This window comes from Pyxicephalus adspersus, chromosome 12 (assembly GCF_032062135.1).
Source record: "Pyxicephalus adspersus chromosome 12, UCB_Pads_2.0, whole genome shotgun sequence".
In the NCBI taxonomy this organism is placed as follows: domain Eukaryota; kingdom Metazoa; phylum Chordata; class Amphibia; order Anura; family Pyxicephalidae; genus Pyxicephalus; species Pyxicephalus adspersus.
Genome location: NC_092869.1, coordinates 23766900 through 23792212, shown reverse-complemented (window position 1 = coordinate 23792212; position 25313 = coordinate 23766900). Strand labels below are relative to the sequence as shown.

General features: G+C 38.5%; 1 protein-coding gene across 1 annotated transcript; it reads left to right on the top strand.

Moving 5' to 3' along the window:
* Window positions 1–8969: 8969 nt before the first annotated feature.
* On the top strand, window positions 8970–24725 carry FAM177A1 (family with sequence similarity 177 member A1). The gene is made up of 5 exons (XM_072428429.1): window positions 8970–9129; window positions 10928–11104; window positions 20143–20209; window positions 22197–22294; window positions 22637–24725. Exons 1-5 carry the CDS (start codon window positions 9115–9117, stop codon window positions 22832–22834), a joined length of 555 nt encoding a protein of 184 aa, XP_072284530.1. The 5' UTR covers window positions 8970–9114; the 3' UTR covers window positions 22835–24725.
* Window positions 24726–25313: the final 588 nt, after the last annotated feature.

Genomic DNA, 25313 nt, shown 5'->3' with positions numbered 1-25313 from the left:
ACAACTAACCTGTCATCTGTATAACATACTGTCACTGGACTCATCCCACAACTAACCTGTCATCCGTATAACATACTGTCAGCATTAGCAAAAAAAAAGAATAAGAAAATATTACAAAATAATATCGAAATATTAACATACTTTTTTTTTTACTAGAATTGTTTTTTACCTTAGCATTTGATAGCTAAATGATTAAACATGATTTTTTATTGACAAGGGTTATTCCAGAAACTGCTCTTTTGCTATGTAATGCTTTGTCTTCTCTGACTGCAGGTTGTGCACACTGCATATCCTTGTTCTACATTGTGGCTGTGAGTCACATGCATGTCAGTGGGTTTGCTTATGTGCTTGCTTTTGCACTCAGTCTGAAATCTTGTATATATAGAGAACAGTAATGTAGCTGAATTCAAATGGCTAGATACTGAGAATCATTGCTATTCACTGAGCATCTGAACCCACAGCAAATCACAGCTCTATACTGAGCATCTGCATCCACTGCATATTACACCTGCATTCACAGCAACCATGGACTCTGAGGACTGCAAATGTGCACAAGGTATGTCAAGGTCACAGATGATATTGGTTTGGTATTGTTTAGTTACACCTATTTTTTAACATTGTTTTTTATTGTATATTAGAAATAGCATATACATAAAAGCTGTAATACAGTATAACATTTAACAAAGCATATACCCCTGTAGGTTTAGCTACAATTATTGATAACAATTTAATATCTAAAGATAAAGATATACTCTCTGTATTTGGCAAGAGACATTCATTGTAAATTGTATAGAATATTATAGCACATATATTATAGCCTTTAAGGATCTATAGATTTCAGATGACTGTCACTTATTGACGGCAGAGAGATTGTCTTGCAGGCAGTCATATTGTGCCTGCTAAAGCCTATGACCATCATTTACATGCATTTTACAGTAGGCATTTTTGACTCTATTGTATTAGGGCCTATAAGCTGATTTAAATATTTCTGGCTGCTAAGAAAATATTCTTCCAAGATGACACAGCTGTTTAGTTGCTTTATCTGCATTTATATAAACAGGATTACAAGATACAACTGGAAATATGAATAAGCCAGTACTGGTAGGTGATGCACCTTTCCTTGCTCTTAGCATAAACATGAGCCATATTGTCCCTATCAATTCCAGTGCAGGAAGACAACTGAATCACACCACATATAAGATCTCAGGGGTTATGTTTACAATGTGTAATTAAATGAAAAATGTTGATTTGTAGTGGTGCAAACATTTGTACAAAATATTGACCCTACTGATTTACAGTAGCACTTTTCTCCCTAATATGTGTATATAATAAATATATAAATATATATATATATATATATATATATATATATAAAAACATATATATGTGAGAAACTTGCATATTACTACTAATAATATATAACGGGGAAGGAATCCACAGTGCATAAGGGCCCATTGATGATAATATAGTGTTACACAGCAATAGATCTTTATCTGTCTGTCTCGTGTATGTGTATTGTTTTTTATTGTGGTCATTTACGATTGTATCTCTTTGTCTTTTATAGGTGCCCCATGCACCTGTCAAGATTCCTGTAAGTGTGAGGACTGCCATTGCAAGTCGTGCAAAAAAAGTAAGATTGATTCTTTTATTTGTGTCCATAACATATGTACAATAGACAATCACTAGGTTTTCAAAACTCTAACAGCCATTATTGTCAGGGATGTGACTAATAATTTATTCCATTGGCTGTAACTTTCATCATTTCAAACAATCGCTGTGGTATCATGATAGATTATGCAATGTACACTCACTCAATGAAACATTTCCCTCAATGAAAAGGCCAGTTATTGATTTTTGCCCCCTAAGCTGAAGATACCCAGTCCTGTATAGATCCCTGATTCTGCTAGAAAAAAAATATCATAAGTGGTAGTCAGCATGGCTTCAAGAAAGACAGAAACTGTCAAACAAATTCTCTCTCTTTTTATGAGGAAGTAAGTAAACAGATAGACAGTGGAGTAGCAGTTGATATATTGTACTTGGACTTTGCTAAAGCATTTGACACTTTACCTCACAGACGGTTAATATGCAAGTTAGGGTCAATAGGTTTAGAAAAGTCATTCTGTAAATGGATAGAGAACTGGCTTAAAGAACGCATCCAGAAAGTTGTAATTAATGATTCATACTCTGAATGGTCTAAGGGTATTAGTGGTGTACCCCAGGGTTCAGTGTTGGGACCTTTATTGTTTAACATCTTCATAAATGATATAGAGTTTGGGATTAAAATACCATTTCTGTGTTTGCAGATGACACCAAACTATGTAATGGAATTAAGTCCATACAGGATGTCTATAATCTACAAGCAGACCTGGATGTACTGTTTGCTTGGGCGGCCAATTGACAAATGACATTTAATATGGATAAATGTAAAATTATGCACTTGGGCGCTAATAACATGCATGCTTCATATTGTCTAGGGGGAATACATTTGGGGAGGTCAGAAATAGAAAAGGATCTGGGGGTTCTGGTAGATCATAGACTTAATAAAAGCATGCAATGCCAAGCTGCAATATCTAAAGCTAGCAAAGTACTTTCTTGTATTAAAAGAGGAATAGACTGCAGAGATGCAGACATTATCCTTTCCTGTACAAAGCATTGGTCAGACCACATCTGGAATATGCAGTCCAGTTTTGGTCACCAGTTCACAAAAAGGACATTGTGGAATTGGAGATAGTGCAGAGAAGGGCAACTAAACTAATAAAAGGAATGGAGGAGCTCAGCTATGAGGAGAGATTAGCTGAACTGAATCTATTCTCCCTTGAGAAGAGACGTATAAGGGGGGGTATGATCACCCTGAATAAATATATAAACGGTCCATATAGAGAACTCTCTTCCCCATTATTCACTTTGAGATCATTACAAAGAACAAAGGGGCACTTTTTGCGTCTGGAGGAAAAGAAGTTTAAGCTCTGAATAAGGAACGGATTCTTCACTGTAAGGTCTGTGAAAAAGTGGAATCGGCTCCCTCAGGACGTACTTTCAGCAACTACTATAGATTGCTTTATGAAAAAGCTGGATGTTTTTCTAGAAGCACAGAATATAACTGGGTATTAGAGATTTAAAGCAAAGATAACAGTGACTGTTGATCCAGGGAAACTCCGAATGCCTCATTCCTGCCTTTTTTCCCCTGTTAAAGCAAATTGTACCAGGGTTTTTTTTGCCTTCCTTTGGACCAACTACGTCCATAGGGTTTTATAGCTGAGATATGTTTATTTCCCTAGTGGTTGAACATGATGGACTTATGTTATTTTTCAACCTAGCCTACTATGTAACTATGTATGCAAGATACCTCCTTCTTTAGTTATTTGGGTTGTCCAGGACCGTTTGGGGTCTATTTATAAAGCAGTAAACCTGACATTCACTGAAACTTTCCCTGGTGGAGAATGAGTTTCTACAATTGAAACACATAGACCTGGACCACATATTGCAGATGACAGATAGATACAAATATGACGTTCTATGGACTGTTGGTAACCAAAAAAGCAGGCATATATTTTAAACAAGGTGATTTGAATTTTGCTAGTGCTTTATAAATTGTAACATAAATAAACAAGAGGGGATAGAACTAATGTGGCTGTAGATACTGTTGTGCAACCTGCAAGGTTATCCATATCCCTGCTTTACTACTAAGTGGGCTGATCACCTGAAACAGGTGTACAGTCAGTAAGGTCTGGACTTGTGGATCCCAAATTTAAGGGAAAAAAATCAACAAGTGACAATAAATATTATTTTAGAATTTTGAAAGCTTCCCTGAACTGTTGTCAGTTAACTTGACGGTCGAAAAGTTTAGCACTTGACCTTTTCTTAATATGAGGGAACCCCTTGAGATAACTTTTAGGTATGAAGAATGCTTCTTACATTCCTGGCTTGTGGGAAGAATGCCACCCTTACAGATACCAGAAAGATCATTGGTGTCATTTTATTATATAATATAATATATATATTATGAATTTATTGTACACTTTGGTCTTAGTACAATATTTACCATCTAATGACTGTCTCTATCCACAGGCTCTTGCTCTTGCTGTTCGGATCAGTGCGGTAAATGCGGCGAGGGCTGTCAATGTGCCAGTGAATGTGAGACGTCTGACTGCTGCAAGTGAACCATGCTGCACTGAAGATGAAATCCATAGCTATCTGATATCTGTATAATGTGATGTGCTATGTGGTGTATATATTTAACATATCCTGATGTATACAGTATTAGTGTAATGTCTGGGACAATTCCAGATCTCATGTCTCCTATTAAAGGTGTTTAAAAAGTATGATGTCTTGGTGTCGGTCTGTTGATTAAACTTCATTGGTATCTATATAAGCTAAACAGACAATAAAATAATAATTTATTATACAACTGTTCAGTTTACTTGCACTTTCACCATCTTTAAAACTTATGTTCTAGCTCTTTGAAAAGGCTTTGTAAAAATGTATACTACAATTCAAGTGGGATTTGTGAAAAAATAGAAAGGAAATAAACCACAGCAACAATTTACAATTCCCTTATATCTGATCTGCTGCCTAAAGTGAAATATTATGCTCTGCCTATTTTAGGGAAACTTGGATAGGTTTAAATACTCATGGTATACGTATAAATATGTGATCAGTTAATCTGGTTGTCCACAGGTATAGTTCCATTATGTTTACATTGTCTTCCCCATGTTCCTGGCACACAATAATTTGTCTCAGTTTTGTATATGCAAGTGCAAGATTGGTATATGTTGTTGTAATATTTTCTGTGCAGTCTCTTTTTTTATTGATTGTTTTGCTTGATTGTATTACCTTAATGTGTTGTATATCATTATTATTATAGCTTTTGTTCATGTTGTTGTTTTTTCTTTTTGTGTTTTTTTGTTTGTAGTGTATATGCATGTATCTTGTTATATTATCTGTTTCTAATTGAAAAAAAAACCCAATAAAACAATTTGAAAAGTAACATATTTAAAGCAGTAAAATGAGCAAGCATATGCATAGTGACCCTGGATAATACAGTAATGTTATAGTAAACTAGTTAATAAGGAATTTAATGGCAAAAGTAATAAAACTGGCAGTGACTTGTGACTTAACAGTAGCTTAAATATTTCCTTCTTTTTTGGCTCCCACAACATCAATTTAAAAAGAAAGTTTATTTGTGTGTTGAAAAGTTTGTGTTTCCTCTTGTTCCCTCAGGCAGAGTGAGGAATCATGTAAATTCTGAAACAGCTTTGCAGAGACCAAGACAGCAGTGTTGGGAGAGGAAGCTTTGGAGGAGTTCTGTGTATAGTAAACCTGCTTAGCACAAAGGGTAAGTCCATATTTTATTTCTTGGGGCAGCCAATTACACCATAGCTACATAGGTTTTACTTGCACCATAGCTGCCAGAGTATTACTTTGCCCAGTTACACAAATGCTGCTTGGGTATTACTGTGTCCATTGACACCAATACTGCTCAAGTATTACTGTGTACCTGGTACCAGCACTGCTTGGGTATTACTGACATAATACTTGCTGGTAAATTTACTGTGGGGGCCAAAGTCAATCTAGTGAATGTGCTGGAACGGTCCACAACCAGGTCAGAAGTAGCATTAAAATCCCCTGCCACTAAAAAATTAGGGTAGAGACCTTCAAGCAGACTTTTTGAGAATAAAGAATAGAATTGTGATGAATTACCTATGGGGTATATACTGAACATAGAGAATATACAGTGCCCGCTATCCCCAAGACCACCATGACATACATACATACATGGAGAAAAACCACATCTGGGGCCTTGCCTTTTAAATGCAGTAAAACTTTTCTCCTGTTTCGAGGACTATTCAGGTCTGCAACATTCCAAGATAATAAATTTATTTGTTTTGAGGATTAGTACATACTTGAGGAGCTTGTAGGAGGAGCGTGTCATGTCAGTCAAAACATCAGAGAATGATACCATGATTCAAACCACAAAAAAAATGGCCCAATGAGCTAATCATCGCTAATCAAGTTCAAAACTGTCTGTTCCGGTCCAACCATGCAAATGGCAAAACAGACCAAACCAAACCAATTGTAAGTATGCTGACAAACTGTGTCCTCTTTTATCAAAAAATCTTTAAGGCCCTCCTTAGACATGAAAAACATATGAAATCAAACAACATATACCAAAAACTAGAGCTTGTTTTTCCAAACAGATAGAATTTAAGCAACAGAAAAACATGTCTATGCAATAAAACACATAGTAAAACATAAAACCCAATAAAGGGTTCCGGTGATCGAGAGATCCGATTAGGTGTGATCTTATCCATTAAGTAAAAATTCCTCCGTGACTGGTGTTCATGATTCCTGGAAATTCTGATTACTTTGAATGAAATCCATGCCGTTTGGGGATCCTAAAAAACCTTGCTTTCCCCTTGCCATGTTATCCTTAATTTGGCCAGATACATAAGGGCAAATCTTGTTCCCATTTCCACCAGGCGTCAACATACCGGGACAAAGTGTTTGTGTTTTTGCGCAACTGAAGGTGGAAAGTCTTGAAAGATCAATATTTTCTCCGTGCCTACATGAAGTTCCATTTTTTTGCGGTATGCTCCTATAACAGCCTCCAAAAAACAAAAATACTTATTATTATTACTAATAATTATTATTAAACAGGATTTATATAGTGCCAACATATTACGCAGTGCTGTACATTAAATAGGGATTGCAAATGACAGACTAATACAGAGAGTGATATAGGAGGAGAGGACCCTGCCCCAAAGAGCTTACAATCTAGTAGGTGGGGGAATTTCACACACAATAGGAGAAATACTTGGCTATGAGTGGTCTTGGTCATTGGTTAGCCGTTGAGTGCTCTGGCCCCAGCCGATGTGCTCTCTCCAAAGCTCTAGAAGTAAGTGGTGGTAAGTTTAAAGCCAACATCAGATCCACCATAAGGTAGCATTGTAAATCAGGCTCTCTGATGGTTTCTGGGATTCCTATAAAGTGCAGGTTTGAATGCCTGTTGAGATTTTCCATTTCTTCTCATTTTTCCTCTAAGGATAAAAGCTGGAAGGTAAGTTTTGCCGGTGAATCCATCAATGCCGTTTTGATAGATAGTTGTAGAGCGGCAATGTTTTTATGAAAATATGGTAGGAGAACGCTATAAATCTCTGCTGCGATGGAACTTGATAACTCTGGAGAAGCTGGTGGCAAAGATCTCGGTGCTTGCGAATGTTTTACCTTTGGCTGTTTAGCAGATTGCTTGTTATTCGCCTGTGCTTTGCCAATAAATGTATCCATTTTAAAGAAGTTCAAAGGAAAATGCAGGCTAGTGCAATAATTGTAAAAAAAAAGTAAGGATAATATTTGCACTCTACACCAAATATCAGGATCTGAAGATTGATACTCTTTCAGTTTTTCCCCAAGTACAAAGGTAAGGCTACGTACACATGTGCAATAATTATCTTTAGAAAACGATCGATTAATGACCAATTAACTATTATTCACAATTGTTTTGAATGTGCATGATTCTGTACATGCTGTAATGAAACAATCGTTCAAATATAATCCACCAATAATGTACACACACTAGATATGTTCGTTTGAACGATGCAGGAAGTGACATGTACCGGAGAAAGTGTACCGAAGAACAATCCACGATCTCTGAACGACACACAATAGATCGCACACACAAAAGATAGCGAACAATCTTCACCCAATCAGATCCGCCGGGTCGGCTGTTTGTTTCCAGCGACATTCCTCGTTCATTGGCGCCGCTGGCCAGTCGTTGTGCACTTTTTTGTTAACAATTGTCACATGATCCGTCTTTAATCGTTAGTTTCCAACAATAAATATTGCACGTGTGTTTGTAGCCTATGTATTGGTATGATTTACAGTTAATAATAAGTGATCGGCTTAAAGAAGTATGCTGCTTGGAAGTTTGCAGCTCACTCTCCCCCTGCAGAATGTGACAATGTAGGTAATGATGGCTGTGGCTGAGGGTATGCTCTCTCTGGTATATTACTGGTATATATTTTGATTTCCAACCAAGAAGAAAACATGAGAATAGACATCTGTAAATCCAGGAATGGGGTGCAGACCCCTGCAGAAAGGGGGAGATCCCAAGTACACAGGCTGCAGATGTAAAAGCAGTGTTGAGTCCAGAAAGGGGGTACCCTTTGCAGAAGGGGAATTTCTCTCCCAGGAACAGCCAGTCCAGGAAGGTAAAGGGAATCCTCCCTCCAGCACACAGGCTGCAGATGTAAGGAGCAATAGGGAGCACAGCTAGAGAGACCTCTGCAAAGGGGGAATTCCTCCCAGGCACATGGGCAGCAGATGGGAGCTGCCCACGTGGTCACCTTCCAAGATAAGAGAGGGAACCACGTGGCTGTGCTCTGTGTGTTTGAAGACACTGCTGCTGCAGATCAACCCCCCATTGAGTTACCTGTCCCCCAGTGCTTTCAGGAGAGAGGTGAATATATTTTGTCAGTAATTTATCGCTGGATCCAATGCAAGCTGTGGCCACCTCATCTCGCACCGCCCCAGATGTCCCCATATATTCTTTTTTTAGTGTAAATTTTTATTAAAAGTTTTAAAGAATTAAAGTACAAACAATAAATAGTAAATAACAGATCAGGCTATAAAAAATACAACAGGATAACAGAATTATGCTTAAAAAATGATTGATACTGACAAATTAAAAATGTAGAAATTTCAGGAGGAGGAAATTAACAGAAGAGGATATACAGAGAGAAAATCTGAGAGAGGAGACATTAGCTTCTAGAAGTATATAGTGCTACCTGGATCTTTCACATTTTAATAGTACAATTCAGGTGACCATAGGTTGAAAGTGATCTGTATTCTGAGTGCCAGCAGATACTTGTGCAGCATCGCCACCTGCTGTTACTTTTTCATTATTGCATTTGTTTTGCCGGGCAGCGCCACCTAGAGGCTTCAAAGCATGCGCGCCTGACATCATACAAGAGCGGCCGTCCAATAGGAATGCGGGTGAGGGAGCGCCGGGCGTTCGTGTACACAGAGGCCTGGGCGGTGTCTGTGTGAGGCTCAGGGCGGAGCCGGTGATTGGCGCTCGGTGTCGTTGCCAGGCAGCCGGTGTTGGGGTGCAGAAGTATGGCGACAGGGGAGGTAAGCTGTGGGAGAAATATGTGTGTAGTGTGGTGGGCGGCTGTGTGCACCCCATAGCTCTGTGCGTACTTCCTTATACCTTCCCCAGCCTGGGGCAAGAGCACCTGTCCTATACAACATATGTGCAGGACTACAAGTACCAGCATGGCCGTGTCTTAGAAGCTTTGTGTCTTTTAGGGATGTTTAGTACATTCTGTGTTAGTGTAAATAGGACAGTGGCTGTATGTTGGAGCCATTGGCCCTGATTTATTAGAGCTCCCCAATTTCATCAGTAAAGCTGGGTGATCCAGCAAACCTGGAATGGATCTGGCTCAGGATTGAAAACAATAGCTAATGACTTTTAGGGAATCCATTTCAGGTTTTCTGGATTACCCAGCTTCACTGATGGAAGTGTATCCTCTCCAGCCTTGGAGAACTTTAATAAATCAGGGACATTGTGTCTGACAAAACTACCCCAGCTAAGGAATGATAATACCCCATATAGTGTTATAAAGGAAGATCCCCCCTGGTGTCCATGTGCCATGTATATGTAGAGATATACTCAGCTTCTTCTCTATACTTCCCGCACTTTGATATCATTCAGCACAACTTCCTGTCCCAAGGTGACAACACTGACTTCCTGTACTATAGAGCGAGCCATGGTTGTCACCCTAATCTACTCCAATGATTTTGAATACAAAGCCTCCCTATCTCTGTCTCCATTACATTGTGATTCTGTGGATTACAGAGGATTACTTGGTACTCATTACTTAGTACCCATGGGAAGTGACATGGATGCTGCATTTCTGGCAGGATTAACAGGTGTTGTCTAAACTTGCTAAAATCAGACGATTCTGCATATAGATGACATGCAGGTGTTGTGTGTACAGAGAAATCACTTTCACAGACAGCTTCCTATGGTGTGTACAGTCACTGAACACAGTGTTTATTATTAAACAGGATTTATATAGCGCCAACATATTACGCAGCGTTGTACATTGAATAGGGGTTGCAAATGACAGACAGACAGTGACACAGGAGGAGGAGATGACCCTTCCCCGAAGAGCTTACAATCTATTATTGAAGTGTTGTATGGGGAGATTGCAGAGCCCAGGGATCACATGGGTTGGGAGTATCATCCCCATCCTCCTCCTTCTCATCATCAGATAACATTTGTCTCCCTTGTGTTATTTAAGAGGAAGAACCAGTATCAGGTCTTGTTTATCTCCCTTCTCTTCCCCAAAGCAAGTACAAAACTCTCCCCAACCATCTTCTGCCCGGTCACTTTGTTCTCCTGGGTCTTCATTGAAGCAGAGATGAGGTTATGACATCATCACCATATATTTGTATTATTCTATTGTAATGCCAGGCTGATAATATGATGCCCCCCCTGCTGGGTGTGTCCATGACCTCCTTGGATCACAGGAAGTAGCTATAGGAGTCATGCAGCCCAGAGGAGACCCAACAATGGAAGAGGAGACAGCTAGGCAACCCTTGAGTATGGAGAGGGCGAGTGATGCTTCTGTCCTTTGTATGGTGACCGGGCAGAGGACAAGATTTAGAAAAGTAGATACAATGTAGATGAAGTAGATGAATGTTGAATCTGCACAGCTGCTGCGGTCACTTATGAGGGGATCCCTCTCCCCCCATAAAGATGCTGCAACAGGCTATGATAGCTAGCAACACCCAAAACTCTGGACATGGTTGGAAATTACGAGCAGAGTAATTTTGTTGTTGACTATTTACATTGAGATCAGAGACTAAAATACCACCCTGAGGTTGGATGACTTCTTTAGTTTTTCTTTTATTCATCCTCCAGGTCATGTCCGGTGGAGACCGTGAGTTTGAGAGTGTGGAGCTTGGAGATGTAAAGAAGAAAAAGAAAATCCCCCGAAGAATTATCCACTTTGCCAGTGGGGAGACCATGGAAGAGTACAGCACGGACGAGGAAGAAGAATTACAGGAAAAGAGGGATCTGTTACCAACCATCGATCCGGTATGTGTTATCAGTAACATACAATGCATTATTCTCCCCATAGCTTCTGGGTGGGAGAAGCTATAGGCGGGTGGTGGGCCTGTATTGTGCCCCAACTTTTCAGTAACCAACCAGAAACAGCTAGGTGGCTACTGAAAAGTGCCGGGTGGTGCACCCAGCTAAAAGGGACTGGGGAGAACACTGCAATAGAGAATGTGTCTCTGGTGTCCTTAATATGTCAGCATGGAGTATGTATGGAACAACCATCAGTGTGTATGGGTCTGTCTGGGCCTCTCACCCTACTGTGGCTGGTGTTCAGATTTATGGTGGATAAAAAAATCTTTTAGAAATATGTGTAAAAGCATATTATATTTATTTATAAACTGGACTCCAAGCAGATGTAACAGAAACACCATTTAATCCAATTATATATTCATCAAATAATCTGAATGTTTTAAATGCACCTGACAAAAGGGCATTGTGATGAATTATTTGCCTAATTCTTAAATTGGAAGCAGTAACAATCAAGTTATGTTTCTGGTAGTTTTACTGACTTCATCTGTGTTCAGCTTCTCCTTTATTGTCCAGTCATTTTTAAAACATTAGGATGGGGTGGTGGTGTAGTTGCAATGAAAGTTTTTATCTTGAATGGAGCACACAAATAAAAATCCGCCAAATAATCCCAGTGATTCCCAGTTTTGTGTATTAGATGTGTGTCTGAAACTTACCTTTAAAGAGAACAAGTTAAACAAAGTGTAAATACTTTAAATACTAATTTGGTTATAACTAACAAGTCTTATATATGGAAGATGTTTGATTCTTTTTATTATAAGGATTTGCTTATTTTGTTTCTGTAGATGTTTAGGGTCAGAGATGAGAAGACTCCTGACAGGCTGATCACATGCTGATGACATATGCTTTCTTCTAGCTCCAAAGTAGTCATAACGGTGTGAGACACAAAGCCTGTAGTTGTGTACATTTCCATGCACTGATACTGATATGTACTCTCATGGGACAGCATGAGGTCAGACAGATGGCAGAGGACCAAGTGTTAGACTTCAGGTGATGTCATTTCATACTCCGTATGTGGAGCTGAAAAGGGAACCAATAGTAAAATATATATAATATTTTATTAAAAATATTTATAGTAATAAACAGGATTATATAGCGCCAACATATTAAACAGCACTGTACATTAAATAGGGGTAGCAAATGACACAGACAGTGATACAGGAGGAGGAGAGGACCCTGCCCTGAAGAGCTTACAATCTAGTAGGTGGGGGAAGTAACACATAAAATGAGGGGAGATATGTAGTGGTGGGAAGTAGTGAGGGTTTCAGGAGATAGAAGAAGACGGGTAGGCAAATTTAAAAAGATGGATTTTGAGTGCTCTTTTAAATAAGCAGAAAGTAGGAGCAAGCCGAATAGGACGAGGACGACCATTCCAGAGAGTTGGGGCACCTCTAGAAAGTCTTGGAGCCGTGCGTGTGAACCTTATGAGTGAGGAAGTCATTGGAGGAGCGAAGAGAGCGGCTAGGGGAGTGTTTTTTTTTTACCAGGTCAGAAAGGTAAACAGGACAAGAACTGTGGAAGGATTTGAAGGCAAAGCACAGTAATCTTTGATAGGTAGCTATGACAATTTGAAATTGAATACCTGGGTTCTTGTATGAATCCATTTGTATTTGGTTTATTTACCCTTGTGTAGTAGCAGACTTTTTATGTGAGTAGGATTTCCTATGCTGTTCCCTATATAAAATAGTGAAAACTCTGATGTGTATGATGACTCATATATCCTTCAACATGCAGGTAAAATATAAGACTCCCATTGCTCTTCATCTGATTACATTCTCCTTTTCAGCACAATACAAAGGTGTGTGTGTGATCTAATGATAACCACTAGTAATATTCAGTGAGGATTTGTTTTAGCATTGAGTAGTTAGCTTGTCAGCAACTTTAAAACAAGAAAATGTCCATGTGGAGTCTAGCATTGTGCTTCAGAAGGCAAAATAAAAAGTATGGAAGACAACATTTATGGTTTTTCTAATGTTCCAATGCAGCCTGGGCAGCTGGAGATGTAGAATATAACTGGAGAAAGCTGCACGTAATTCTTTAGAAGATGAGAACACTACCGAGGAAAAGTATGAAAAGTATGGGAAGGCCAATATATTTTATTATCTTGTATTTATATAGTGCTAACATCTTACACAGAACTGTACTAATTCATCAGAGGAGCTCACAATCTAATGTCCCTGCCATAATTGTAGTCTTATGTGTGTGTGTGTGTGTTTGTGTGTGTGTGTGTGTATGTATATATATGTGTGTGTGTTTGTGTGTGTGTGTGTGTGTGTATATATATATATATATATATATATATATATATATATATATATATACACTTATATGTAGTCTAAGGTCAGTTTTTAGGTGATGCTGTATAACTTACCAGTATGTTTTTGGAGTATGGGAGGAAACCATGGTTCTTAGAAGAAACCCACAAAATCCTAATGACAGCTTACAAACTTCATGCAGATATTGTCCTGGCCAAGACTCCAACCTTTAGTGCTGCAGGCTGGTTCTAGCCATTAGGCTGCTTATAAACAGTAAATGGACCATTTTCAGTATTTGTCCTTTTTGTTCTGCTTTCCTGCTAGAATCACAGAAGTGTTTCAATAAGAATTTTTTTGTATCCTGTTAGTTTTATGATATCTACATACAACATTACATATTCCTGCAGAGGAAAGCACCTTTCACCCTATGGACACAGACAGTCATACTTTATGAGGTTACAAACCTGGACTGCATGATGTGTTTATGTCATTCAGTTCCTGCTGAAAACAATGGGAAGCATTGCACAGAGTGACCTGTCACATTACTTTCATTTCAGGCACGCTACACTAAAAACTAACTGCAGGTGCAAACAAAACACAATTTGTACCCAACCTACACACTCCTGTTGTATTATGTAAACCGGTGCTAAAGGAAATACTGGAGTTAAAATAGCTCACCCCACCAGGCTGTGCCCAAAGATTACCTCCATGTATCTGGTATGTCCTGTATACACTAACAGTAAGATCTGTCTGCAGGCACTCCCAACCCATAACTTGTTCACCTGGGGCTTTTACATGTTGTGGTGTCTCCTTATACGCTTAATGCCTCCTATACTACCTAATAATAGGAGAGCAGACTGAGGGAATCACACAGAGAGACCTCACCCATAGAGCTCCAAGAAATTGGAAGTAAATGAAGTCTCCAGTATCTACCGCCATCTAATATGTAGTTGTAATAACACTTTAATTGTTTCAACCCTTTTCAGTTCTTCATACTGGAAGGCATAGGTCGTCATCATTGGTCATTTGGTCTTATAGGGTGTCTTTGAATTGTGTCCTTGTGTTCCCTTTACATTTTGACCATTATCAATCATTATTGTTAGTGCAAGTGTAAATGACCCAGCTGAGACCAGTAATATAGTTGGATCAATAACTTGACAGGTACATGCCTATATACCCATTAAACAATATAGCTGTGATAAGAATCAAAGTGCCTTTTAATGACATTCTGGATTATGAAATTCCTGTGATGTTCTTAGTAAGCATAATATACATATTTCCAGTGTTCCTGCACTAGAAAAGGATATATGAGAAGATATGCCCAGCACTAATATCAAAAACAAAAAAAGAAAGCATATCGTTGCTTCAGTATGGCTCTATGTGTTCTAATTTTCTAAGAAACACTCATTTTACCCACCAAAAAATCCTGCAGTTGGTTTTCTTTGGAAAGCAGCCACAGCATGGTAAGTAAAGCCATTTACCAGACAGCAAAGGGTAGCTTACACTGGGCTCTTCTTTTGCTTTAGGTTCGGAATAGAGCAGCATCAGCTGTCACCAGCAAATTCTAAATAAAATGTATTTTTATTTTAGGTAAAAACAAGTTTTTAGAGTTTTGCACCTGAAAAAGGTTGCATTGTCCTTGTATTTGCCCTTTTCTTGTTATGTTAGTACATAGTTTGCATACACTTTGCATGTAATATCAGGTATCACTAACAATAACTGGCCAAGCTTTGTTCTTAGTGACATGGCAGTCCAGCAGGAAATATATGAATATCACAATTATGTGTTAGGTTTCAAGTAGTTCAGATGACTGATTGTCACTTTCTATCAGATTTACACCCAGCTGCTGGAAACTTCAGCATTCATCACTAATGGGTGTGTTGGGTGGCCATGTCTCCTCTACTTGCTTTGTCACTACGGTGTCCCTATCAATGCATCAAGCAATTCAATAAATTAGGTCTGCCTGGGGTGCCCATAGGAACCATTGGGGATTATTTGTGTGTGTTTATATATGTATGGGCATGGAGTAAAGTGTATGCATAGGCAATAGTAAGAGACCTTTGCAGCCCTGAAATATTGACTTTTCAACATGTTGTGACAATGCTTTTACAATAAGGCTAGATGCCTTTATTTTGTATTTTATCATTTCCTATTTGTTGGATCTCCGACAACAAGCAAAGTCTTACATTGTCATCTTTGCTACCTTGGCTGCATTCTGTAAATGTTTTTCAATGAGTGGGTTGTTTTTTCTATTGATAATCTTAGCTTCTTCTTATGACTTTGAGGTGGACAGGCAGGATGGGGCTGCAGAGCGATTACACAGATACATTACAGAAAAACATAGTGACTGTAATGCCGTATAGACAATAGAGAAGGTCATATCACCGTACAGAATAGAGCTCCAGCAGGAAGTAAGAATATACATGGACTGAGAAAACAGAGTCAAGGAAACTTGGATGTTATTTTTTTTTTATATAACCTAGAAGGAAGCATTTGTGAAAGGCACAGAAATATAGCTTGGAATTAAGCATGTAATTGTTGTGCAAGAATGGGGAAGCAAGCTTGTGGGAGATGTATTGGAGAGAGGGAAAGAAGTTTGTAGGTGTCGTATAAAGATGGACGATCGTAGCTAGTGAGGAGCAGTATGATCCATAAACACAGATGGGGGTTTATTCACCAAGGGCAAGCAAAAAAAGGTTGTAGTGTAGATGATTGAAAGCAGTCTTTAATTGTCCTAACTTTGGCTATTTTTTTGGTTCACCCTTTCCCCTTATTATTATTATTAACAGGATTTATATAGTGCCAACATATTACGCAGTGCTGTACATTACATTTTGAAATAAATGCTTTCTGTTTTCATGATGTAGCTTATCTGTGACACAGTAGACCTTATTTATCTAAGCTCTCCAGGGCTGGAGAAAATACACTTTCATCAGTGAAGCTGGGTGATCCAGCAAACCTGGAATGAAATAAATGTTCTTGAAAACAATGTACTGCTTTTACACATATAAATCCAATGTATTGCATTCAAAACAGTTATTTTGTATTGAATGCAATACAAATGGATTTTGAATTTTTTGCCCCGCCTTTCCAGCAACGTACACACGCACCGACATCACCGAGAACTCCCCCGCGAATCATCGGGTGCAGAAGCCGGCTGGAGGAAGAAGAAAGAACACAGAGATCGCGGCAATGGACGGCGCGGGACGCCGGCGGATAAGGTAAGCGCTGTATTCACTAACCTTCCTATAGGTTTACCTACCCCGAGTGTGACTCGGGGTTACCGCTAGGGAGGTTAATAAAGGAGGCAAGTCAGTGACAGCAAGACTGGGGAGGAAAAGACTAAATGATGCAAAACACATCCTGCAACTTATAATGCGTACTGTGTGAAGCTCCCAGTGTGCAGTGAAGTCAGAAAAAGCAATTTATATAGGAAAGGAGCCTATGGAACTTTGCAAGATAGAAGAAAAGGCTGAAGATTAGCTTTAGGTAGGCATGGATGAAATTCCATGGAATCAAGTGATATTGTTATGGCACTTTTTTGCAAAGGTGGACTATGTGTAGTAGAATGCATCCCCTGTCAATAGTTTTACCAGATTCTAGAACGAGCACACAACCAATTACTTTAAGCTTTCAGCTGCAGCCTTTTCTGAGTCTAGAAGAATGTCATAAATAAGGATTTAGATGGAATGACACTAATTGGCCTTAATTATTTATACACTTCAGTTTGTATTGCTAAGACATTCCATAGACATTAGTGTAGTGATGAATTTTAAGATTGCAACCACTTCTCTAACGAGAAGGATGACTTGATGTCAATATTTGTTGTTTCAGTGTATCACAAACATCCAAGCAAGTAAATCTGTTAAGGTGCCTTATCTGTTGATTATCACTGTACCCAGGCAATCATGTCTTAGTAATGATCTACATGTCTATGGGTACCATTATATGGGAAAAAAGAATCTTGATCAGCACCCCTGGGTATAATGATAATATTGCCCTTCAATCTCTAAGTTTCAGGAGTTTAATGGATCCTCATCTCATCTTCTGAATGGTCAGCTTATAATGCCTGTGGTGTTATGTTAATAAATCACTATGCCAAGATTGGCAGGTGAAGATTCTTCTTTTCTATGATTGTATGGTGATAATTACAAAATCATGCGGTTAGGCTTCCCCCAAATTGACCTTAGACTGTGTTAATGACATATGACTATGATAGGGACATTAGATTGTGATCCCCTTTGTGGGACAGTTAGTGACATGACTATGGACTCTGTACAGCGCTGCGTAATATGTTGGCGCTATATAAATACTGTATAATAATAATGGACAATATGCAAGCCTTTAAGGAGTGCAACAGGTAAAGCAAAACTATTCTATGAGTATTAATAGATCACAGAAGATTCCATCTGACAGCCATTAATTAGAGGTCCCTACCTGACCCCTGACCTGTAACACTGCAATATACATCATTGGGTTGACCATACATGTCTATAGCAAGACTGACTTATTCATTTTTTTAATTCTTGTAATGGTTACATTCCATCCTTTCATCTGCCATTTATCAGCAGCTTTGGTTACAGGGCTGTATGAGCTTTAATATGTAAGCAGTCACAGGAAAAAACAATGTAATTAAATACTGTGTACAGAGGCTTTTAGAAACCAATTACCATGATGCAATGCCGCCACATAATAGAAAAGGTTACAGTCACACAAAGATCTCTAATAATACCGAAACACAGAGTTTACCAAATCTCCAGCCGTGTACCTTCATCACATCCTCTGCAGGGTCCATCTACTAACCCGTAATACTGAGGGCTAAAATGTAGAGGACTTACCTGTACACATACATAGGTACTAAATGTCACTTCCCTGTCCTGCTTAGGGATCTGATTCCTGTGTGCATTAGAGAGGCAATATTCCTGTGTTATACCATTTGGAAAGCATTTGTTACAGAGAGTCCTGGATTAGCCAAACAACCTTTTATTAGTTAGGTAAAGGCTGCTTGTTTTTAAAGTCACCATCTTGGTTAGGGGTCATTATGGGGTACATTTTCAACACCAGGAACTGTGGTGTGTTTTTGACTAAATACTCTGGAGTGCTGGTTTATAGGGAGGTTATGTGTAGATCATTTACTAGTACTGTCACATCAAGTAAGGGCCCTTTGTCCTATTTATAGTTCACATTCCCCACCCATTCCCTGACATTCAACAGAAAAGGGCAAGTATTGTAACATGTTCCCTATATAGTACAGGGCAAAAGATCCATTTATTACACATTCACATACAATAATTCACCAGAGCCAGGATGGTACTCATTTGAATGTTTTGAAAGGTGTCGGCACAGATTTTTTCCATTTAAAACATTTTTTATTATTGAAACCTATTTGAATATAGCCATCCTAGAAGACATCCATATTGACTGCTGTCTCCAAGGCATCATGCAAGCCTTTCATGACAATCACCAGTCAACATGCCCATCAGTAGCCCAGACTCAGAACCCATAAACAAACAATGTGAGTGTGCCCCCCCCCCACCCCACATTCCTAATCTTTCCTTGATATATTTCTGGTAATCACACTGTTATTCTTCCCTCCCACTGTTGTCTTGGCATAACCTTTGATCCTGCCCCCTCCTTTACTCCCCATTTTCAGAACATTTCCAGGTCCTGTCACTTTCACCTACACAACAGCTCCAAAATCCGCTCCTACCTGTTCCCAGACACCACCAAACTCCTTGTACATGCTCCTATCATCTTTTGTTTAGACCACTGTAACATCCTCCTCTCTGGTATTCCACTAACCCGACTCTCTCCTCTACAATCTAATATAAATGCTGCAGCCAGACTCATCCATTCTTCCCACCGCTCCTCTTCCGCTGCATCTCTTTGCAGTTCTCTCCATTGGCTTCCATTTCACATTAGAATCAAATTCAAGCTCCTGTGCTTTGCCTTCAAATCCCTACACAGTTCTTGTCCCACTTACATTTCTGACCTGATAGAAAAATACTCCCCCAGCCTCTCTCTTTGCTCCTCCTCATCACACGCGCGGCTCCAAGACTTTTCTAGAGCTGCCCCAACTCTCTGGAATGGTCATCCTCGACCTATTCTGCTTGCTCCTACTTTCTGCTCATTTAAAAGAGCACTCAAAACCCATTTTTTTTCAAATTTGCCTACCCATCTACTGTCTCCTAAAACCCTCACTACTTACCCACCATTCCTAGATTGTAAGCTCTTCTGGGTAGGGTTCCCTCCTCCTCCTATGCCACTGTCTGTATCTGTCTGTGATTTGCAACCCTTATTTAATGTACAACGCTGCATAATATGTTGGCGCTATATAAATACTCTTTAATGATAATAATAATGTGCCCTCTAGCCTCTTTCATAACTTTAGAACGCAAAAAAATGTTGACAGGTCCGTTTTGCAACCTTCCTCCTTTGTAAGCTGTTGGTGGAGGTTTAGGAGATTCTTTAGAACCCGAACCTGTACTCTTGCACACTCTCACATACACGTGAGAAGTGTCTTGCTATGGATGTGCGGAGAGACAAGTGTCTCACCGCACATACATAGCCACTTCATATGCTGATTTAAGGTGGTGCAGCACAATACATACACATGTTTTTGATCCACCGTTATATTTCATATTTGTTATACATAATAAAATGTATTTAATAGTCATATGAAAATGTGCCATAGAAAAAAAGTTAATTTTCATTACTTTTTTTTTTCCACAGTCAAAGTTAACCTGGGGTCCATATCTCTGGTTTTATATGCTGAGAGTAGCAACCTCAACACTTTCAGGTATTGTATTTCTTAGTTTAAACCTAGTGATTTAGTTGTTTGGCTGATTAGAAGAAATACAATTCCTTTACTATTATTATCATCATCATGTATTTATAAAGGACAGAGATATTAAACAGCCCATAGTCGTGTCACTAACTGTCCCTCCTAACTCCCTACCATAAGATAAGGTTATTATATGGGGGGAATCCAAATAACTAAGTAACATGTATTTGGTATGTTTGAGTTAGCCAGAGTACCCTTATGAAACCCACACAATCACTATGGGATCAGCATGCAGTTAGTGTCCTGGGAGGTGTTTGATCCTAGGAACCCTATTGCTACAAGGCGAGAGTGCTAATTGTAAGATCTAAACTGCATGTCTGTGTCTGTCAGCATTATACACCACACAATCTGGTCATCGGACCAATCTTATACACCTGGATCTTTAATAAAGTTAAAATACCAGTAATGGATATCTTACAGACAATCCAGGGCCTCCTCAAGGTATTCTTCAATGCAGGGGCCAATAAAAGCCTCTCCTTGCTACAAACCAGGGGTGCCACTTATATCAAACACATTGCAATTTGTATATTTTACTGTGCATAAAAATATCTATGTATATTAATAATATTGTTCTTCTTATACACAGTTCTTAGATCTGTAATCATTCCTAAATGACTCCTATGTGATCCTAATTTAACATTTATACATGATCCTGATACCAATATTTGTGGGGTCGTAAAATATACCAAGATCACATAATATGGAGCTTGGGCATCCTGTGTTTTTGGAATCAATACATTCTCATACATTTGTCTATATATTGACAGCAAAGCAAATTCTCCACTGAGATTAAGGGACAATAAAGTTAAGGTGAATAATTTCTTGAAATATTTGTTGGATTACGTGAAGGTTTATAAATGCCGGTAATGTCCCCTAATCCCAATGGAGAATTTGCTTTGTTGAAGTTTATTGTATGAAATGTGGAACATGACATATTTTATCCAGATACTTCTACAAGCATTCTATATAATGACAGCTGTAAACTCTCCAGTGCCTTTCACATATCCACATGCAGTAGTTTGATCGTTTCCTATATAATGAAGCATCAATGTCTGTCTTCATAAATCTTGTAACCAGGGTTTATGCTCCTATTTATTTAGAGTAACAGGATAAGTTATATAGGAAAGAAGTTTGTATTAACCAAACCATTTATTCATCTGCACCTTTTGCATGTTTTTAAAGATGTGTAAGTGAAGACCATTCAGCTCCCGCATACAGTCACTGCATTGGAGTTGCAGCAGGAACTTGATTGCCAGTTATAGGTTAATTCATCATATTGGTTTTAGTTTATTAGTTAGAATAATCCTGTGGTCAGCTTCTGAAGCATCGAAACATATTTGTCTGTTTCTGTTACTTCCTTCTTTTACCATTCTCTTTTATAAAAACCATCATTTTAATAAATGAAACAAAAATCACTCACATTATCATTCTAAAGTTATGATTAGACAAAAGAACAACCCAATAATGTGATGTGTAGATCTGTCCTTTGACTCCTGATCACATAAAAAGTGGAGGCAGCTGTATGTAAAATCAGACTAGATGGCAACATTGGGTCTGATTTAATAAAGCTCTCCAAGGCTGAGAAAAACTATACACATTCATCAGTGAAGCTGGGTGATCCAGCAAACCTGGAATGGATTTCTTCAAAGTGATTTGCTGTTTGCGAGCAAATGTTTTGAATCATGTACCAGATCCATTCCAGGCTTGCTGGATCACTCAGCTTAACTGATGAAAGTGTATTCTTTCCAGGCTTGGAGAGCTTTAGTAAATCAGGCCCATTTTGTCAATCCCCATCAGAAAAAGAATTATTGATAATGTAAAATCCTGGGTGGGTTCTAAAATATGAATGGTAATGCACAAATTGTATCTTTTAGAGATAATATTACCTATGTATTATATTGTATAGACATTGTTGCTTATGCATTTTCTATTTTTGTCTCAGTTTGTGACTTCCTAGGAGAGAAAATTGCCTCAGTTTTAGGTGTCAGTACACCTAAGTATCAATATGCAATTGATGAATATTACAGAATGCAGAAAGAGGTGAGTATGTGTTTATTGTTCTTCTAACTAGTTGCAAAAGCAGTGAGCCCATTGGAAAGATGACATTTATTTTCTTGGTAGCCGATCAGAGGCATGAAGAGGCACATAGATGGGTAATGTTTTTAGATTGTCTAGCTCTCGGACATGGAGAACGATTTAGGATTAGCCATATCTATCCTGTAGGAATAGACCTAGAGCAGTGGGTCTGCAAGAAAATATTGGTGGTCCCTGGTTCTGGCTCAGGAGAAGGACCCTGGGGGGACCCACTGGTGTTGGGTTTTTAAAAATGAAAATCACTCCGGTGACTTTCCAACAATGGACATTTATTTTTCTCTTGTGTAGGTGGAAGAAGAGGAGGAAGAGAATGAAATGTCAGAACGGGCTGAGAAACAGTACCAAGAGCAGCAGCAAAGCGGGAACAGTGCTCAGACTCAGCAGCCAGAGGCCACCACTTCTTTTGTGAACATCAGTTTCGTGATGGAAGGAGAGGATGCGGTGAATCTGGCACAGAAGCAGGAACTGTCCGCTGTTCCCACCTAAAAGGAATAGGACAGGGACTGGCAATACTAACAGGAAAGCTTCACCTGCCAAAATCATCATGGTGCCTTTCTAATATGACTTTCTATTCTATTCTGAACCACCATACTGTGTACTAACATATTAAACGTATAACATTCGAGTATCCAGGGAGATCTCTGTTCGCATGGTTGGTGGAATTTTATGTATCACACTCGGACTGCAGCTGTAATGTCATGTCTCCTCATACCTGCATGTATATATGTGACTTTTGTGTCTAAGGTTTACCAAACTTGTTGTCTCTTCATAAGTTAAAGATATATTGAAAATACTTTGTGTACATTTTAATAAATTGTACTATGGTCAGGCTTTATAAATATGTAATATTTGTAAAAAAAAATGTATCAACTTGTGTACACACAGAGCCCTGCACAATCTGTTCCCCATGTATGAGCAGCATGGTGTAATGGGCAGTGATGTGCTGAAACCAAAAAAAAATGGATTTCTGTAGTTAGACTACACAAAGCACTCTGTTATACTTTGCACTGTTATTATAGGGAATTTATAGTGGGAAAACAGGCTAATAGGTGGTGTGTGTGTTTGTGGGGGGTTAATATATGATAACATTTTACTTTTGTACCTTTTAATGGGGTTAGGTGCTAAACTAGGGGAGAAGGATGTCAGTTTTCATCAAAGCGCATACTGTAAAGGGGTCTATTTGGAAATGTCTTCATGCAATGTTAACCTAGGATTCAAATTTTTTTCCAATTACTCTATATGCTCGAATCTAAATCAGTCCAAATGTATTTCAATGGGAAAATAATACATAGGCTCGGTCTGTATATTTCCCACACTTGCTCATATATGATCTTTCGTGCATGGTTGTTGGTAACTAATAGATAGTGCTGTGTCTTCATGGCTCTGACAGTAAGGCTATGTACACACATGCAATGATTCTCATCTGATAATCGGCTAATATCCGACAAGAATCTGGCATGTGTGCAGTGCTCATCGTCCAAACAACCATCCTGGCAGATCCATGGACAACGAACGATTGTAATGCAAGTGGAGAGAGTGCAGCGGGGTGCTGCTCCATTATTCTCCCCCTCCCCTATCCATAGAGCAGAACGGTGCTGTATGTGTTTGTCGTGGAAAGGATTGTGAAAGATTCTTTACAATGCCAAATATTGCACATATTTACCCAGCCTAAATTTATTATACAATTCACATGATGGCACAGTGCCATGTACTGGTGTGACCCCAGTCAAATTCTAATGACATTTTAAATATTACTCAATTATAAGGGGTAAACCCAAAAATAAAATGTGAATCTTGGGTGAAGACATTTATAAAATGATCCCTTTGTGTCTGCTTTAGTCATTCTATTAGCAAAAGAATGTCTTATACTAAAGAACGTAAGGCAAAAATGAAGAGTCTTTAACCTTTTTTGGGTGTTTATTACAATCTGTGTCCCTGTTGGCAAGTCAGATCAGTCAAGTCAGATCAGTCAAGTCAAAAATCCAACATTTTACAACTGGTACCAAAGCATGAGTCAAGGGAACATCTTAATGACACCTGACAAAGGTTTTCTTCCTTCTTGTATTACAAATCTCTGCAATGGTAACAGAATAATAAAAACCAAATTTTCAACATTCAAGTTAAAGTATTTATAACAACAACATTTGCATAGATTTTCCAAACATCACTAGAAACTGCCGAGAAGCGAATTCTAATTGGGTTTCATCAATCTTGTTTTTAATTTCCTTTGCACCAGTTTATATTTTTGGGCCCTGAAGTAAAAAAACCCACAGTAGGATTTCACTTTATTGCATTTCCGATGTTTTTATTTAAAAATAATCTTGTACAGTAAAATATGTAAAACCTATATCTGAATAAAGTTATTTCAAATGAAGAACACCTCTATATATATTTGTATGTATATATCAATTATATTTAAATTAATTGTACCTTAATAAGGAAGAGGATACATGACAGAGATCGAAAGGTAAACTATGCTTGCTGCTCTATACAAATTGTATCCTCATCTGTAACGGATTTTCAAAAATATCTGAACCAGTTCTGCGAATAACACATTTCCTGTCATAGGGTGACAACACTTACTGCTCCATTGCATCTATCACAAAGCTGCTCTTCTTATTTGGACTATACATAGGTCTTCCTCTATTCATCTCTACTACATAAGCGGGGGTATTAGTCATTTACAGCTTAGAAGGAAGATAGGAAGTTTGTGTTATTAGCTCAGCATACAGCAAGGGACAAGAACATCGCATTTCTGGCAAATCCAACTGCTATATTCTGTTGTCAATAAAACTTTTCTTGATCTAAAACATTTAAATGAATACTGACACCACATCCAATGACTGCGAAGCAGAAATACATTTTTTGTGCTGGGGTTAACATTCTTAACCTGCAATACTGGTACTATGTTAGAAAGAGTTTCCATACTCGGCTATTGTTATCTAAGCTTATTAATATTTTGTCT